An 18,589-nucleotide genomic window follows, 5' to 3' on the forward strand; every position below is an offset into this window, starting at 1 on the left:
TATCTCCCTTACCGGGATGTTGATGTTATTGATGTTGTTCCCTTGCCGGGACCTAATTGTTGAATTGTTGCTCCCTTGCCAGGATTCTTATTGTAATTTAATTTATTTCCTTGCCCCATTGTTTGTGATTGTTGTTTGGGTGAGTAAGAGAGTTAAAGCATGAAGGGTGATGTCGTGCATTATTTTTGTGAGGAAAGAGTGTAAAAGCACGAAGGGTGATGTCGTGTATGATTGTGAGGAAAGAGTTTAAAGCACGAAGGGTGATGCCGTGCCGCACGATGTACCATTCCGTGCCTATTATATTGATTTCATGGTGAGGATGAGAGTAAAAGCACGAAGGGTGATGCCGTGCAATTTATATTGATTCTTATGGTGAGGACGAGAGTAAAAGCACGAAGGGTGATGCTGTGCACTTGTCCTTGATTTTCCTGATTCTTGCCGATAATTGAGTTATGTTGTCATTTACGTTTATTTACTGATCTTCTGTTGTTACTTGGTTTTATTTCGATGTTATAGATTCCCTTACCCTATTTGCCTTGTGATTGCTGCTTGGGTGAGGAAGAGCGTAAAACACGAAGGGTGATGCCGTGTACTGTTTTGGTGAGAGAGTGCTAAAGCACGAAGGGTGATGCCGTGCACTTGTCTTTGATTTCCTAATTTTTATTGATAACTGAGTTACGGTTTCTCTACATTTAATTGATGGTTTCCTGTTGATACTTGTTGTACCCCGCAGCATGATTTCCCCTTCCCATTTTCAATTGAATTGTGGTGATCCTCATATTTATTTGTTGCTCTTCTGTTACTATTCGATGTTTCCCTGCAGAATGTTTTCCCCTCCCATACTTGACCGTATATTACTGTTCTTCTTTTCTACTGTATATAGTTAAATTGCACAGGCTTATTTGGTAGTCTGGTCCTAGCCTCGTCACTACTTCGACGAGGTTAGGCTAGGCATTTACCAGCACATGGGGTCGATTGTGCTGATACTACACTCTGCACTCTTTTGTGCAGACCCCAGTGTTGTAGACTTCGGACCGCAGTGGGATTGCTGATTCTCGTTCATCAGGCGACCCGAGGTAGTCCTGCAGGCGTCCACAGGCCTGGCGTCTCCTTCTATCTACTATTCCTGTGTCTTTCTTGTATTCCTAGAGACAGTGTTGTATTTATTTCTTTCAGACCTTTATTTGTAGTATTCTTAGATCGTCTGTAAAACTGTGACACCAGTCTGCGTAGTCGAGACTCAAACAATTGTATTAGATATTCATGTTCAGATTGCCTATTGTTTTTTTCTTCCGCTTAAGTTAAATTCCGCTGTTTAAATGATATTTCTTCGAAATTATTAAAGAATATAAAATGGGTAAAAAGGTAAATTGTTCAAATAATTGGCTTGCCTAACTCACATTAGTAGGCGCCATCACGACTCCCGAGAGTGAAAAATCCGGTCGTGACACTATATGACTATACTACTATTACATAACACACATGCATAAAGAGAAAAATAAAAAAATAGTGTACCACATATTAATATAATAAGGTATTTCAAGATATTGTACTATATTACTATTATTAAAAGAAAATCAAATATTGTACCAATTAAATGCAGCTAATACAACCAAAAAATGATTCAACTAGCATATGATACCAATATAGTATATAGCTATACTAATAGGGTATATAGTTGGAATGAGTTGTATACTAAAATGGTATATTTGTATACTAATTGGGTATACAATACAAATTCGTCTTCTTCTCTGGCTCAACTATATTTCAACCCAAATTTCTAAAATCTACTACTAAATCTCCACCAAATTGACTAAAACTTTAGCTACAACCTCCAATCAACTTTCCAAACAAACCCATACAGGATCAGATCAAAATAATCAAAAACTCAAACAAACCAAGTTATGAGTTTCAAGCTCCAAGGTCCTTCAATGGTGGATTTAAATTTTTGTACAATAAATCTCCAAAAGCGAGCCAAACAGTGGAGAACTCTCCCCAGCCGAGTTTTCGCTGAGCGATATATCAGCCACCAGAGAATGATCGCCAACTCTCACCGTATGGTATCCTCCTTTCCGGTAAGAATCGAATCCCTCATCTTCATCCTCCGAGGCTGACGACGATGATGAGCAGGACATTATGTTTTAAGACTGAATCAAACAATCCTGATCTGAAAATTCTAATAGAATGTTCTATTCTTTTATGAAATTTGATTATTTTCCGATTTAATTTCGAGTATATCAAATCAATAGTATAGCTTTGTGGATTTGGAGGAAAACAAAAAGGCTGATAGAAAAGCAAAAAAGAAACGAGACAGTGCTTTAATGGGGGAACATATGTGGCCTTCAATACAAGTCTCCCTCAGTTCTTGGTTGCATAAAGCATCGTTGGAATTAGCGGGTAAATAGTTTGGGCCGCATGGGTAGGAGTAATAAATAATTTGGGCCTGAATATTAAAGAGTAAATAATTTAGAATTAATGGATATAAAGTGAAATTTTCTCATGTGAAAATCCCTTTACGAACACATCATTAAAAACCCGCATGCTTTCCTCACGTGACTTCAAAGTCCACCAATTTTTTCTTAGTCTTCCCTTCTCTCTCTCCATTGTCCAAAGCAGCAGAGAGTATTCAAATCTCCTCTCGTCCTCTATTTCTGTGCCTCTCTTTTGATTGCTTCCTTTTTGGCTTATATTAAACAAAGAATTGTTTAACGAATAGTTCTTTTCAACTTCCACCATGTCTGCATTTGGAAAACTTCTTGTGATTATGGCTATGGCTATCTTAGCCATTAACTTGGACAAAGTTTCTGCTGGAGATCCAGACATGCTTCAAGATGTTTGTGTTGCTGATCTTACTTCCAGTTAGTTCAATTTTCCCATTAGTTTGCAGACTTTTGCTTCTTTTTCTTCTTTTCTTTTTTTTTTTAAAAAAAAAACTAGTATTAATACTCGCGCGGACACAAACCATGTAAAAACTGACTTGGGTTATTTGAATTATGTGGAAATAACCTTAAATATAAACTTTCCATATATATATATATATATATATATATATATATATATATATATATATATATATATAACCATTAGATATTAATTAAGAAGCAGGACATTAAACTATTTCTCAAATCTCATAATCGATAATCTATTTTCTTTTCTAAGTCTGTAACAACCCAACTCGTTGATTTTAATATTTGCATTTCGTTTTGCTATCAATATTAAAGAACACTAAACATATCATATTGTGAGATGTGTTGTTTGAGCACATTAGATCATATTATTTTAACAAAATTCTAACTACCACTTTGTTTTTCATCTCAACTTCAAATAAATCTTATTCTTCTACATATTTAAATAATTTTTTTTTGTTCTTAGCTTATAGTGATTGTATTATTCATTACTTAATATTGTTACAATGTCATGTAATTTTTTATTAGCTTACTAATTGACTTAATATTTTACGTATTACCTTTTTAATAACAACATACCTAATATATATATATATATATATATATATATATATATATATATATATATATATATATATATATATATATATATTATGCTTTTATCCTCTTAATCAGAACTCTTTTATCATTTAAATATATTGATAATATTGTTAAGCTCTCTATTTTTCTTTTTATACATTCCTTTCCTACTGTGAAATTTTAATTATGATTTTTATAGTAATATTTGCCTATAATTAAAATAATATCATATTTTATTTTAAACAATAGCTTTGAATTGTCTAAAATATTAATACATAAGTTTTTTTATTATTATGTTCCAAATTTATTTGAGTTTTCAATAATTATTTTTCTATTATATCCCATTAAATTTTCTTTCTCTTTTAGTTTCAAGATACAAAATTGACTTTTAATGTTCGCTAGTAAAATTACCTACATTAGACATTTATTTTTTATTATGAAAATTTGAATTTGTTATTAGTTTTTCTTTTAAAATCTAGTAAGACTTCAATTTCGTAGTTTTATCCATAGTTTGAGCATTCTCGTCATAATTTTAAGAAATTTTTAATTTCAAGTTCAAATAATCTTTTTCTTCCATTTTTAATATTAAAATTTTAATTATTTTTCTTAATTTTGCTATTATATTATCTAATATATAGTAGTACATGTTTTCACGTGAATTTTTATTAACTTACCACTTTATTTAATATTATTATTCTTTAATACTTATTAAAAGTATTGCTCGAAATTCTTAAATTATTTAAATTTAAGAATAATATTTGTAAGTATTGTATATTTACTTTAATTATATTTATAAACTAATTCGTTGTATAAATATCCTCTCTTTAGCTCTAATATTTTTTTATTATTAAAAATTTCTATTTTTTTAAATCTATTAGTCCTGAATTATGTGGCCTTATCCATAACATGACCTTTTTCTTCTCATAATAAACAGAAAAACTTTCTCACTCAAATTTAAATAACTTTAATCCTTCATTTTTTTCTTTATGGAGAAAATTTTGATTTTTTATTTTTTCTCCATTTATAATTAAGAGAAACTTTGTAACAAATACAAAAAAATTATATGATTCTGAAATTACATTTTATCTCAAGTTAAGTTATGTTCTCTACTGATTCACCATGACTTCTTTGTTAACATCAAGTTCATTAGACAACAAAAAAGCAAAAGAATTACAACGAAAATATGATAGGGTAATCTAGATAGAATTCTATTATTTTTAGGAAAATCTTCTGACGTTGCTCACACTAGATATTTATGTTCACAATAAACATTTGTGTTGCATCAAAAATTTTACCNTTATAATAATAAATAAATAAAATATATATAGATATATATATATATATATATATATAGATTATATCAACCACATCTTCAAAAAAATACAGATACGCACAGGTAAATAAAAACAGGTCTCATACAATGTGGCACAATATGGGGTTTTAATTTCCCATCATTCTATATATTCCTATGGTTTCAACAATGTACAGTGCAATTTTGAAGAAATACCAATATATTTATGTGGCAGAATGAATTATATAACAACAGACTATACCCCCAGTTACAAAAATTTCTCAAAATCTACAATGTTGTGTTGGAAATTAGCCGTACTTCATATAGTGCATCTTTCTCTCCCTTTGCTGCAGAAACAAAGTTATGAAGACCAGTGCAATTTAGAAGTCATATAAGTTCAACAGAAAGATCAAATTTCAGAACTAACCAATTTCAGCCGATATTCCTGGTCCAAAAAAGGAAGCAAATTTTGCCTACCAAGATTTAAGCAGATTAGAATATAACTTTTGAAACCATATGGATGAGATGGAGGTATTTACAGTATCATCATCTCACCTGTCGTTTTTCAAGATCTGATAACTGCAGAGCTTTTGCCTCAAAGACTAGCACTAGACAGTATTTACCATCCTCAGTCACCTGAATTAGAGGAAATACCAAATAAAATTAGCTGCTGAAACTAAAATTCAAAGGAAAACGAGCTCGACAATACTCAATAAGCGTAAGGCCGTTTGCAGGCGACACAATTTACTTAAGTTTGTTTAGGTGATGGCTCCTCAGGACAGTGACCAAAATCCACAAACATTTTTAGCGAAAGCCAAGTAGCAACTGAGCCCTCGGGGCTTTGGTCTAGTGGTAAGAATAAAATGAGTGATGTGTGGGTTAGCCGCACGTCACAAGTCCAAACTCTATCACGGACAAAAGCATGGTATTTAAGTGGAGTAGGGTAGAGATGCAGACTCATTATCCACTAGAAAAAAAGAAAAGAATCTGCCAAGGTCCAAACCGAGTGGAATTGTAGGATCCACAGAGACTTCATACTTGGGGGGGAGAATAATTCATAAAATTTAGAGAATACAGATAGTCTAGTAGGGGACAAAAGCAATATTCAAAAAGAAAAAAGCAGAAAGTATGCAACATAGATAAAGGAACTATTCAGCATATCATTTCATAGAGGAAGCAAATAATTGATTAGAAACATAATTAAGTTGAGGGAGCATACTTCTTCTCGAATCATTTGTAAGACGGGAGCACTTCTACGTGGTATTCCTCCACCCTGCAATGAAAAGAGAAAAGAGGAGTAATCAGAAAATTTTATCAAGAGAAACACTTGATGTCTGAGACCTAAGGTCAATAGATTGAATATATTAAAGACATAATACAAGTTTTTGATAAGTGGATTTCATTCTAGTTCCCAAAGATATTTCGTGTCTATTCCACTTAAAAAGTACATCGCTTTCAGAATTGGAGCACAAATGGTGATATGCGAGGGAGATATGAAGCTGCGAGAAGGTAAGAGTAGATGGAAGACAAGCTCATGCACAAACCAACAGAAAGAAGGAAAAAGTTCACGGAGTGAAGTTTGAGGATGCACTCGATGATTTTTCAAACTTGAGTAAACAGATACATAATTTACTCTTTTACAGGCTTTGAGTCGATGGTTAAACCATCGTAATATTATTCCTGAAAATTGAATACGATAGGAAGATGACATCATCGCAACTGGTATTGAGATAACTTATTTCTCTAAATTCCATCAATTGATGAGCTTGCAAGAGTGTGCATTTGCCGGCTCACTATACGGTAAAAAGTTTCTAAAGAATCTTTCAAAAGGATAAAGAATGTCGTCTGCACACAAAGTTTCTGCATTTCGCAGATTCTTAGAGATTAAAACTTATACATAAAGAACAGGGTATCTATTCTTGCTAATATAAAATAGCCACGAGAAAGTTCACAGCTCAAGCTGCATGGCATGATGAAAATAATTCAGTTATGTAAATAGCTAGTAGAATGCAAATAGAAATATTTATATCTTTAACATTTCCTTGGTGTGGGCATAAGTTTCCCCTATAGGAGAAGCACGTGTGAGATTGATAAGTTCTGAGGGGGAGATGAAACATCAACGTTAGACTCCCTTTTGCTAGGAGTATTATTTTCCATTGAGTTATAAAGCTCCCATCATCCAAAGACTCAAAAGTAATTAGAAAGGGACCTATCATATATTTTCACCAGAAAATCCACGGTGTTTGCTTCTCATTTAATCTCTCCATCTTTTCATGCTCTTTTTATATTTCTCTTTTCTTTTTTCTTTTTTTTTTTTGGTACTTCATTTTTTTTATGAGATCCACAGCCATGAAATTGACAGCCTCTTTGGAAAATTTCTCATACTCCTCAAGTTAAATCTCCATTCCAAAAATCTGCCAAACTTAATCTGAATATTAAAAAATCAGTTTGTAAAACACAAAATTAAGGGAACTTACCAGTCCAAATTGGAAAATACGCTTCAATGCCTCATCCAAATGCTGCTCATCCCCATAACGGTATCTTATCACATCGCTCCTGACCTTACAGAAAGAAAATCCTATTACTAGTTAGTCAGTAATATGAGAATGTATCCATACTGAACATGAAATAACTGAAATGAAATCCGGGAGTAGAGTCAAAAGAAGTAATAATAGCAAATCACCAATATTAGGAAACAATGGCATTTTGTCTTCATATTTATCTTAGTAGAAGAATCATATCAGGAATTATAAAAGCTTGACTTGACCCAGTGATATGCAACAAGTTACTCAATGTATCTCAATACGTACGTCCAAGTTTGTGGGTCATGGTTTTTAAGATAGGAATAGCACATATATATTATTTAGTGTTAAAATTGGTCTTAACAGAGAAAATAATTGTATTAAGAGGAGTAAAGATGGCCTCCATGTAATTATTGTGCAGCCTAAGGTTCAACAAAATTGTATTTTGCCCATTACTAAACATTACTGCCGGGCTGTTGAAAAAGGAAATGAGGATGTTTAACTTGATAAGAGACTATTATCTTTGATTTCCGAGTATCACAAACTTTTGGCAGATTAACGATACTAAAATTACACGACTTCGCAAAAAAGATTGGAGCTTCTTGGCATGGATTAACATGCTTTAAGAAAAGCATCAAGTGACAGAAGGGCATTTCCGGTAGTCAACAAAAGAGCATTACCTGCTTCAGGATTGGAGTAGCACATTTTTCCCGTAGTAGTTGAGCATCTGAGTACGTTATGCATGGCACAGGTTTGAGCTCTGCATACTGAAAAGTAATGGAGAGTAAGTTTTCTGGACGAAATAGATTTCTACACCAGAATCATCAAGGCGACCAACTAAAGATACCGTTGATAGAACATAGACTTCGAAACACGGTTGTTCAATATTAAAAGCCTAGGCCTTATAACTCCATACAAGCAAACAAGTCAAGAAAAGGAGAACTAGATAACCTTAAGAGCCATGCCGATTATAGTAAGTGGGAAACCATATGTCAACATCAATGCCGACCACTCAGAACCAGGAAGGATGTTAAAATATGCTCCAAATCCATACCTGAAAAGTATAATGAAACAATAGAAGAGTCAAGGTAACCTTAATGCCAACTTCATTGTGTCTAAACTCTAAAGTGAGAAAGCATGAGAGGAATAGTGACCTTCAATGATCTCTTTTCTTTGCTATGACAATCCAAAAGAAGAGAAAAAAACAAAAAACCAAAAATTGGAAGGAGTGTGGGGCACTGAAGAAACTCAAATCTATATTTATACTACTTATCATATGTAATTTTGTAGCAAAGTGTTCAGAATATCAGTTTGGAGAATAAAATAGTGGAGGAGTTGGTTGAAAGATGTCGCTCCAACTTGAAGTAATGTAGAAGTAGTATCATCTTTAGTTTGTATGAATTTGACTGAAATCCTTTTGCTATTTTCAGGGGGAAAAACAACTTCTTTAACACTCTAGAATAAAAGGTAGGTCGACCCAAATGTGACATGGTAACAATCAAGTGATCTATGCTTCAAGCTGATTATTTAATCAATTGGACCAACTAAATACATAGTCTAATCAGTCTTTCATACATTACAGAGTTCAAAAATAGCCTTAACAGGAGGTGTGCTGGCACAAAAACATCCACCTCGTCAAAGAATCTAACGGACGGCACAAATATAAAAGCCTAGATATGTATGTATAAAAGTAGAGCTCTTGATTTAAGGAAACTGCTCAAAGAGGATACTAACGCCTATCCCGGAATGGAATGGAATGGAATAGAAAGAACGCGAAGCGCTAGCGCTACAGGGTCGGTTTTTTTGGGGGGATAGGCTTGTGAAGAAGCAAGCTTATCCCCGCCCCGACCGGCAGCTGCTAGGTTTCCCATCTCTTCTAAACTTTCCCCGGTCTTCGGCCCGAGCTGTATGAGGCAAAAACTCATCCCACGTACGGTTCAGAGGCCGAGCCCCACCCCAGCAGTAAGGGTGCGGCTTAGGTCAACTAATACAAAAAAGATACAGTTCACTCAATATATATACTCTTTTTAATCTAATTCTAAACTACTTAATAGCAGGGGTGGATTTAGGAGATGGAAGGGTGTTCATCCCAACCCCCTTCGCCGGAAAATTACATTGTGTATATAGGGTTAAATTTAATTTTTATTGATATATATAAGATGTTGCATCCCTTTGACACAAGTCTAAAGCTTAGCTTAGTGGTCAAGAAGGTTCAAACTTTTTTTAAGGGTCCAAGTTCGTTACTACTTCCCATACACTGCAGTTATTTTTTCTTACTTTCTTTTGAGGGCCCAAGTTCTATCCTACTTCCCATACACTGCAGTTATTTCTTCTTACTTTCTTTAAGGGCCCAAGTTCGATCCTACTTCTCACACACTGCAATTATTTTTTCTTTCCACTGCTTGAACAGTACATTACGCGGAAGGTGAGGCAAATAAGACTCCTATTGTTTGCCTTCAACTTCTTTGTCTTATTTAATTATTAAAATAGTTGTTTTCACAATTATCTTTTGCTCATTTTTTGTTTATTATTTACTATACATGATTTTTTTTTGCCTTTTCTTCCTTATAATACCCCTTTTTTACTAGTATTTTCTTTTTTGTAAAAAGAATTACTTCAAAACAAACCAATGTATTAATTTTAATCCAACATATCATTAGCATGAGTTTCTACGATAGTTTAGTTCCTATTTAGATTTATTTATTTTATGAACCCATTTGACATTACATTTGGATTCAACAAATTTCGATGAACTCATTCGATGAAATTTAATGTTCACTTCTTAAAAATAGTGAACTCCCTTGCTCGGAATCCTGGATCCGCCACTGCTTAATAGTTATCCTCCAAAATTGATTTTGAGACATCATCATTTCCTTTGTAATCAAATTAGAGAGAATGTTATTTATTAAAAATATCAAAAGAAAGTTAAGAACGAAGCAAACTCAACAACATGAAACCAACAAGAGTAACACATACTTATTACATGTGTTTGTTATTCATAATCATTGATTGCTAAAATTTCTACCTTCTTTTAACATTTACAATAAGAAGAAAGAGAATTTGACTCTCGTTCATTGCTATTGCCAAGTGATATGCACATATATGCAAACTATAGTTGTTAAAAGTGTTGTTGAATGTCAAAGGATTTGCACACAAAAACTTAGGACAGTAGAGAATGTTGTGTTCCACAGAAGTGTCTCTTTGTCAATTTAGATAACCATGAAGCCACTATTATAAGGTATGATCAATTAAATACACTCACGAGAGAAGTGAAACACCAAGGCCAAGTCCAATAACACCAAAAGAAACCTCAAATTACAGCATCCACAAAACATCATCGATAATTTCTTCAGGACCAGTAGATTCTAGGGAAGAAGGAGACATTAAGAGCCTATAAGCATATTTAGGTGGTATGTCCATTTTCGTCAAAATGGAGTTTCTCGCTAAATCAAATGATAATCCAATATTATAAGACCCAAAAAATTGAGGACACAATGATATGCAGTCTTTCTTAATGATGTCAATGGCGAAAAGAAAACAGAAGTCCAAGTTCAGATAGGCTTTAAGTCAAAAACTAGAACAAAATTGTGCATTATAGTAAAGAGTAACACATCATGAACAATAGAAGATAATTTATATTGATGTATAAATAAAAATAACAACAGTAATGTAGGTAAAGGAATTGAAGAAACGACAATTCAAGTATATGAATATCATACCAGGCTCAAAAGTCAAACTATTAAATTTCTAACACAAGAGAAGTTTTAGATTTCTAAACGAAAAATCTAGAGTTCTTTTGCACTACATTTCTAATTTCCCATCGCTACTCTCTGGCATATTCCTTCTTAATGTTTTATTAATCAATATGCTCTCTTAGTTAATGTAACTTGCAATATATCTTAGTGGCAGTGGAAGAAAATATTAACTGAATAATTGTTAATTTGATAGAGAAAACATCCTAATACAATATAAAATTTGAATAGTAAATCATTGGAAGTTGTAGAGTAGTATTATCATCGGAACAGTAACAAATATTTGGAACTTCCCATTATAGAAAGAACATCAGATAAATTGAAATGGGCATTTGCACAAATGGCCTTTTTTTTATTTCACTATTCAAAATTCGGTCTCCGGTTAACTTAGCGGGCTAAATTTGTCTGAAAAGAAACACATTACAATATCAACAACTATGTTTTGATTCCAAACTAGATGGGCTCGCTATATGAATCTTCAATAATCATTTTGCTTCATTTAGGTCTTCTATGAAAGCAATTAAAATATATTAACTTAATTTAACTAACAGTAATTTTTACACTATCAAATTACCTAACTAAAAGATAACTGTAGGTAAACGTCCAAAATTAGTAAAATAAAAAATAACAACAGGTTAAAATAGCTTAATAGTTTTAAAAAAGCATTTTACAGTGTTAGCATATACTATCTCTGTTCAAAAAGGTTGACACTATTTCTTTATTAGTCCATTTCAGAAAGATTAATACCTTTCATTATTTTCCTTAATAGAAAGAATTTATAGCCAAACAAATGCTATGACTTTAAGACCATAAGTTTCAGAAGTTTACGGCCACACAATTGTTATGATTTATTGAAGACCACATATCTTCTTTATTAAAGTTTATGCCAAATCAAGCTAAGACAATCTTTTTGGAAGGTATGGAGTAAATGTTAAATTCAACGAAAAGAAAAGGAAAGTACCTTGGCAAGTGAAAACTCTTTATCGGGGACAATAGATTTGTCGGAGGAAGTAATAGCAGAGGAAGATGGCTGTGAGGAATCAGCAGCTCTAGTAACAACCTTAAGTCGAAGAACAGGAAGATTCTGGGGTTTTCTCAAAATTGAATCTTGATTAGTAAAATTGGTCAATTTGTGTACAAGTACTGATTTCAATGCCAAAGCTCGATTATTTTGGGCATGAATTTTTTGAGTGTAATTACAAACTACAAAACTCCAACTCTGAGAACAGAAGAGGGTTCCTCCAGCTCCCATGGCTGCTACAATTTTGGGTAGAGGATATTATGAGTTGGAGGAGAAGAAGAGGCTGTAACTGATACTAGAGAAAAAGCTAGCGCCAAATGTTTGTGACAAGNTTGCAATTTATTTTTGTATCACAAATAAATTTGTTGCAAACAAATTGGCACGCCCAGTGGGACCAGTCCTGCCCTTCATCTCTTCCTCCTGTAAATTGAAAACTCCAAGTTTCAAAAGCAGCGGTTTTATGGTCGAGTACTTCAAGTCTTGTCTTTAAATTTCGCAAGCCTACACCCCGACAAACTTTGAAGTAGGGGGCATTTGTAGACATCGAAATTTTAATGGATTAAGCTAAATCCTAAATTCAAGATACTACAAGACCTCTTGAAGTTCTAGGATTCTGTCAGTGTTGCTTGGAGACTACTCTACCTAAACCCTAGGTCACTCCTATAAAAATGGTTACATAATCCTTTAAAAAAATCTCAAAAAATGGAGATCATCTCAGAAATCCCATAAACTCACGGGATATTCATAAAGAGATAAAGAGGTGGCCGGATAATTCTTGATAATCAAATACTTCAAGAAAATCCACAACATACTTCATGGATATCAAATAAATCCAAGGAGGTCTTCATCATCCTACGTTCGAGAGACACGCTGCTCCAGCCCTCGAATCACGGAGATAATCAGGAGAGAAGAATCAAGGGAGAAACAGAATTGTACCCGCATCATTTTATCAATAAAACTATGTTTCTTCATATTTTTATTGTGGTTGCAATTTATTTTTGTATCACAAATAAATTTGTTGCAAACACTTTGAAATAACTATAAATTTGAAAAATTGTCTTAATGAACTTGATTTTAAAATTGCAAAATTGTCAATGGCAGAGTTTATTCGAAATGAGTTTTAAGATAGTGTTAACTTTTATTTGGTCTTCGATGAATATATATAGAAGGAATTTAGACTTAGACCAATATGAGTACCCTAGCCAATATATTTGCATAAGAAGAGGTTCACTTATCATATTTAGCCAATATTTTTACATAAGAAGAGGTTCACTTATTGTATTTATACTTTTGATGACCTTTAAATGAACAAATAATAATTCTATATACTTAAGTTACAAAAAACAGATTTCACATGCTAAAAACATACATATAGATATTTAAATTTAAAAAAAGTAATGTAAACTAAACCCAAGAAAAGAAAGAAAGAGAAAAGAGCAGAACACATTTTTAAACTTTTAATATCATTTGCTATAAAGTAATTTAACCTCAATTTTCTACATAAAAATTTATTTTAGAATCTTGATAAATAAAAATTAGATTTTATTTTTGTATTGTCAAATAAAACAGAAAACTAATATATTCATTACACGATAATTATCATAAAGTTTTTATACTTCATCTATACCAACTGAAAGACTGTGTGCTTAGTTGGTTGAAAAAACCTGTTTGCCCAAAATTAACAATTAATTAAGTAATAATTAATTTATTATTTTCTTGTATTATGATATTATGAATATAACATTAATAAAAGAGTTGTTGCCTGAGATATAACTACATAGCATATATCTATATAATAATTAATAAAATCTCAAAACTCCAAATACTATATAACTAATTCAACTAAATTCATCATCTTCATATATAATATATGAAGATATTGAATTCAATTATTGGTGATAACATTTATTTTAATCATTTGAACAAATATCGCATTTAGGTTAACATCAATTGCTATTTTTCAATAATTTGTTCTTTTATACACGTTTCATACTAATTGACGCGATGTACACGTGCAACGCACGTACACTAAAACTAGTTAATCATAAAAGGATACTTCCTCCGGTCCATTTTAATTGATTTTTTTAGTTGTTTTCACACATTAAAAAATTTATATTTTAGCATTAATTAACAATAAAATTGATTATATTAACCTTATTTTGTTCATTAAAAAATATAACAAAAACTCATAAACTCTTTATTCCAAGAGCAACTTTGTAAAAAAAAGTTAATTCCTTCTTAATATTTAAAAATATCAAATATTGTGTATCACAAAAAAAAAGGACAAAAAATTAATTAAAATGGATCGGAGAGAATATTTCACTAAAATTTTCTTATCTCTTACTTAAATGAGTAATTAATAATGGAGTGCCTTTTCGCAAGTAATTCTTTTTTTTAAAAAAGAATTGGCTAATAAATTGATTTTCTTATGCAATAAATATTTTGGACCAAATTTTTGTCTATACAATTTATCTTCATCTCAGTTGGGAAAAGATGTGTAGCTTTTTCAGGGGGTTTAATGTCAAGTTGGATTAAAAACAGTCGCACATAATGATTTAATCACTATCTTCACGATTCAAGTAAACCATTTTGCTTATTTGTTTCGGTTTTCTGTTTACATTCCCTTAATTAGTGTTAGTTCTATTAGTATTTTCACTTTGGTGACAGATTTGGTTGGCTTGTTATTGCCCTTCCATTTATCTTTCTGAGTCGAGAGTCTACCGGACAACCTCTCTGTCTTCTTAAAGGTAGGGATAAGGACTGCGTACCTTTTACGCTCCGTAGACCCTTGTTTGCAACGAATTTATGCAGAGAAAACTAAAACTGCAATCACAAATAACTATAAAGAAAAAAGGATTTATCGATAAACATTGTAGGTTACAACTCTATTTGTCACGACCCGGAATTCCCACCCTCGGGAGTCGTGATGGCGCCTACTAGTGGGAGCTAGGCAAGCCAAATCTTAATTACCTTTTTCATTAACACATTACCTCTTTTAACAAATATCAGCAATCGCATGCAAACGATGGAATTTAAATAATTAAGCGGAAGTCTTAAATTAAAAAAACTGAATAAAAATGCGGAAATACAACATATGCCTCTACCCAAGAACTGGTGTCACAGTGTCACAGACTATCTAAGATTTACTACATACAAGGTCTGAAGAAAAATACAATAAACTGTTTCTGAACAAAAGATAATGAAACTGTGAATGAAAATAGAGGGAGACGCCAGGGCCCGCGAACGCCTGCAGGTCTACCTTGGGTCTCCGGGTGGACTGAAGGAAGCCCTCCAACTACTGATGCTGTCCAATACCTGGATCTGTGCAAAAGAGCACAGAGAGTAGTATCAGCACAACCGACCCTATGTGCTGGTAAGTGCCCAGCCTAACCTCGGCGAAGTAGTGACGAGGCTACGAATGGACTACCAATTAAACCTGTGCAGTTATATAATATACATCGAAAGTAAAGCAGGAATAAACAAGTAAAGGTGGGAGGGGGAAACATGCTGCGGGGGTATACCAGTATTAACAGTAAATCCAGAGTAACGGTCTAAGGGCAGCTTAGAATTTACAACGAACAAAAGAAACTAATATCCCAAAATAAACACACTTGTATCAATGATTGTTGCGGCGCGCAACCCGATCCCAATATATAACTACACTGTTGCGGCGTGCAACCCGATCCATATCATTTAGCATTGTTGCGGCGTGCAACCCGATCCACAAATATCATTGTTGCAGCGTGCAACCCGATCCACATATAATATTGTTGCGGAATGCAACCCGACCCACATATAGTATTGTTGCGGCGTGCAACCCGACCCACATATAGTATTGTTGCGGCGTACAACCCGATCCATATCATTTAGCATTGTTGCGGCGTGCAACCCGATCCACAAATAATATTAACAACAACCATAACAAGAGTCCCGACAAGGGATCAATAAGGTCTACACTACCCCGGCAATGAATTCGACAGCATAGATAATTACGTCCCGGCAAGGGAGAAACAGCTATAACCAAACTTGTTACAAAACCTAACTACCTCAACTATAACCAAACATGTTACAACACCTAACTACCTCAACTATAACCAAACATGTTACAACACCTAATTACCTCAACTATAACCAAACATGTTACAACACCTAACTACCTCAACTATAACCAAACTTGTTACAACACCTAACCACCTCAGCTATAACCATAATACTTACCCAACACAAAGAATCATCAACCTAAACGTCCGTATCAATTAAGAACGCAATGCAAGGGAACCACAACTCAACAATAGCCCGGCAAAGGGGCAACATAATGATCTCTTCTCTTTCTCACTTTTACTTCACAATTCACTTCACAATTCGAGCCAATGCTCCTCGAAGTTCATAGATCACAATTTCTTTCACATGCTCTTTATATCATATAGAAGTCATCAATTAAGCATGGGAGATACAACAAAATCAAATATTTGCAATATAAAGACTCACGGTCATGCTAGACACCAATGTATAGATACTCGTCACTATGCCTATACATCGAACTCGACATTTAGCAAGTAGCAAATAAAACTCAACACCTATTACCTCAAGCTAAGGTTAGACCAAACACTTACCTCAAACTTCCACAGCCAAGTCAATCCACACAACCGCTTTCCTCTCGAATTCGACTCCANAAAGTAAAGCAGGAATAAACAAGTAAAGATGGAGGGGGAAACATGCTGCGGAGGTATACTAGTATTAACAGTAAATCTAGAGTAACAGTCTAAGGGCTGTTTAGAATTTCCAGCGAACAAAAGAAACTAATATCCAAAATAAACATACTTGTATCAATAATTGTTGCGGCGCGCAACCCGATCCCAATATCTAACAACACTGTTGCGGCGTGCAACCCGATCCATATCATTTAGCATTGTTGCGGCGTGCAACCCGATCCACAAATATCATTGTTGCAGCGTGCAACCGACCCACATATAGTATTGTTGCGGCGTGCAACCCGACCCACATATAATATTATTGCTGCGTGCAACCCGACCCACATATAATATTAACAACAACCATAACAAGAGTCCCGACAAGGGATCAATAAGGTCTACACTATCCCGGCAATGAATTCGACAGCATAGGTAATTACGTCCCGGCAAGGGAGAAACAGCTATAACCAAACTTGTTACAACACCTAACTACCTCAACTATAACCAAACTTGTTACAAAACCTAACTACCTCAACTATAACCAAACATGTTACAACACCTAACTACCTCAACTATAACCAAACTTGTTACAACACCTAACCACCTCAGCTTTAACCATAATACTTACCCAACACAAAGAATCATCAACCTAAACATCCGTATCAATTAAGAACACAATGCAAGGGAACCACAACTCAACAATAGCCCGGCAAAGGGGCAACATAATGATCTCTTCTCTTTCTCACTTTTACTTCACAATTCACTTCACAACTCGAGCCAATGCTCCTCGAAGTTCTTAGATCACAATTTCTTTCACATGCTCTTTATATCATATAGAAGTCATCAATTAAGCATGGGAGATACAACAAAATCAAATATTCGCAATATGAAGACTCACGGTCATGCTAGACACCAATGTATAGATACTCGTCACCATGCCTATACATCGCACTCGACATTTAGCAAGTACCAAATAAGACTCAACACATATTCCCTCAAACTAAGGTTAGACCAAACACTTACCTCAACTTCCACGGCCAAGTCAATCCACAACAACCGCTGTCCCTCTCGAATTCGGCTCCAAATCAATCAAATCTATACAATAATGACTTCATAACATCAATATAGGCTAAACAAATCAAACCCAATGCCTAATTATAGCTTTCCAGCATTCTTCCCAAAATCCCAAAATCGACCACGGGCCCGCTTGGTCAAAACACGAGGTTCGGACAAAAATCAAATCACCCATTCACCCACGAGCCCGAATATATAATTTATTCTCAAATTCGATCCCAAAACGAGGTCTAAATCAAGAAAAAGTAAACAGCCCTAGTTCTACCCATTTCCCCCAATTTCTACCCTAAATTACATGTTTTAGGCTTAGGAATTCAATAAATATTGATGGAAAATGAAGAAACGAGTTGGGATTTACTAACCCAAGAGGTCTCGATGAAAGGAAGCTTCAATGGATGCCTAAGGACCTTGGAGAAGAAGAAACTCGGATGTTTTTATGAAAATTTCGCGATTACACTGTTCTGAAACTTAAAAATATAACTGGGCAAAATTGCCCTTCGTGTTCGCAACAGGAGGGTTGCGTTCGCGAAGGGTAGGAGCTGACAAGCCATCGCGTTCAGGAGAGGGAGAGTGCGAACGCGAAGAGGAAAATATTGGGGGTCCAAGATTTGGCCTACGCGAACGCGTGAGGGCTTATGCGAACGCTATGGGTGAGGACAATAAGCTTACGCGATCGCGAGATATGGTATGCAAACGCGAAGGAGGAAAATCTGGGGCTTCGCGAACGCGTGATCTTGTTCGCGAACGCGAAGA

General features: G+C 34.1%; 1 protein-coding gene across 1 annotated transcript; it reads right to left on the bottom strand.

The window, feature by feature from the left end:
• Positions 1 to 4,856: 4,856 nt before the first annotated feature.
• LOC109241710 (thylakoid membrane protein slr0575-like) lies at positions 4,857 to 12,402 on the bottom strand (the record flags this gene model as incomplete). The annotated part of the gene is given in 9 exon segments (XM_019408477.1): positions 4,857 to 5,123; positions 5,204 to 5,249; positions 5,332 to 5,412; positions 5,996 to 6,049; positions 7,254 to 7,337; positions 7,979 to 8,065; positions 8,250 to 8,352; positions 10,561 to 10,607; positions 12,012 to 12,402. Coding segments are annotated over 9 exon segments (852 nt in total). The 3' UTR covers positions 4,857 to 5,064.
• Between the last annotated feature and the right edge of the window lie 6,187 nt (positions 12,403 to 18,589).

Source organism: Nicotiana attenuata, unplaced genomic scaffold, assembly GCF_001879085.1.
Source record: "Nicotiana attenuata strain UT unplaced genomic scaffold, NIATTr2, whole genome shotgun sequence".
NCBI classification, from domain to species: domain Eukaryota; kingdom Viridiplantae; phylum Streptophyta; class Magnoliopsida; order Solanales; family Solanaceae; genus Nicotiana; species Nicotiana attenuata.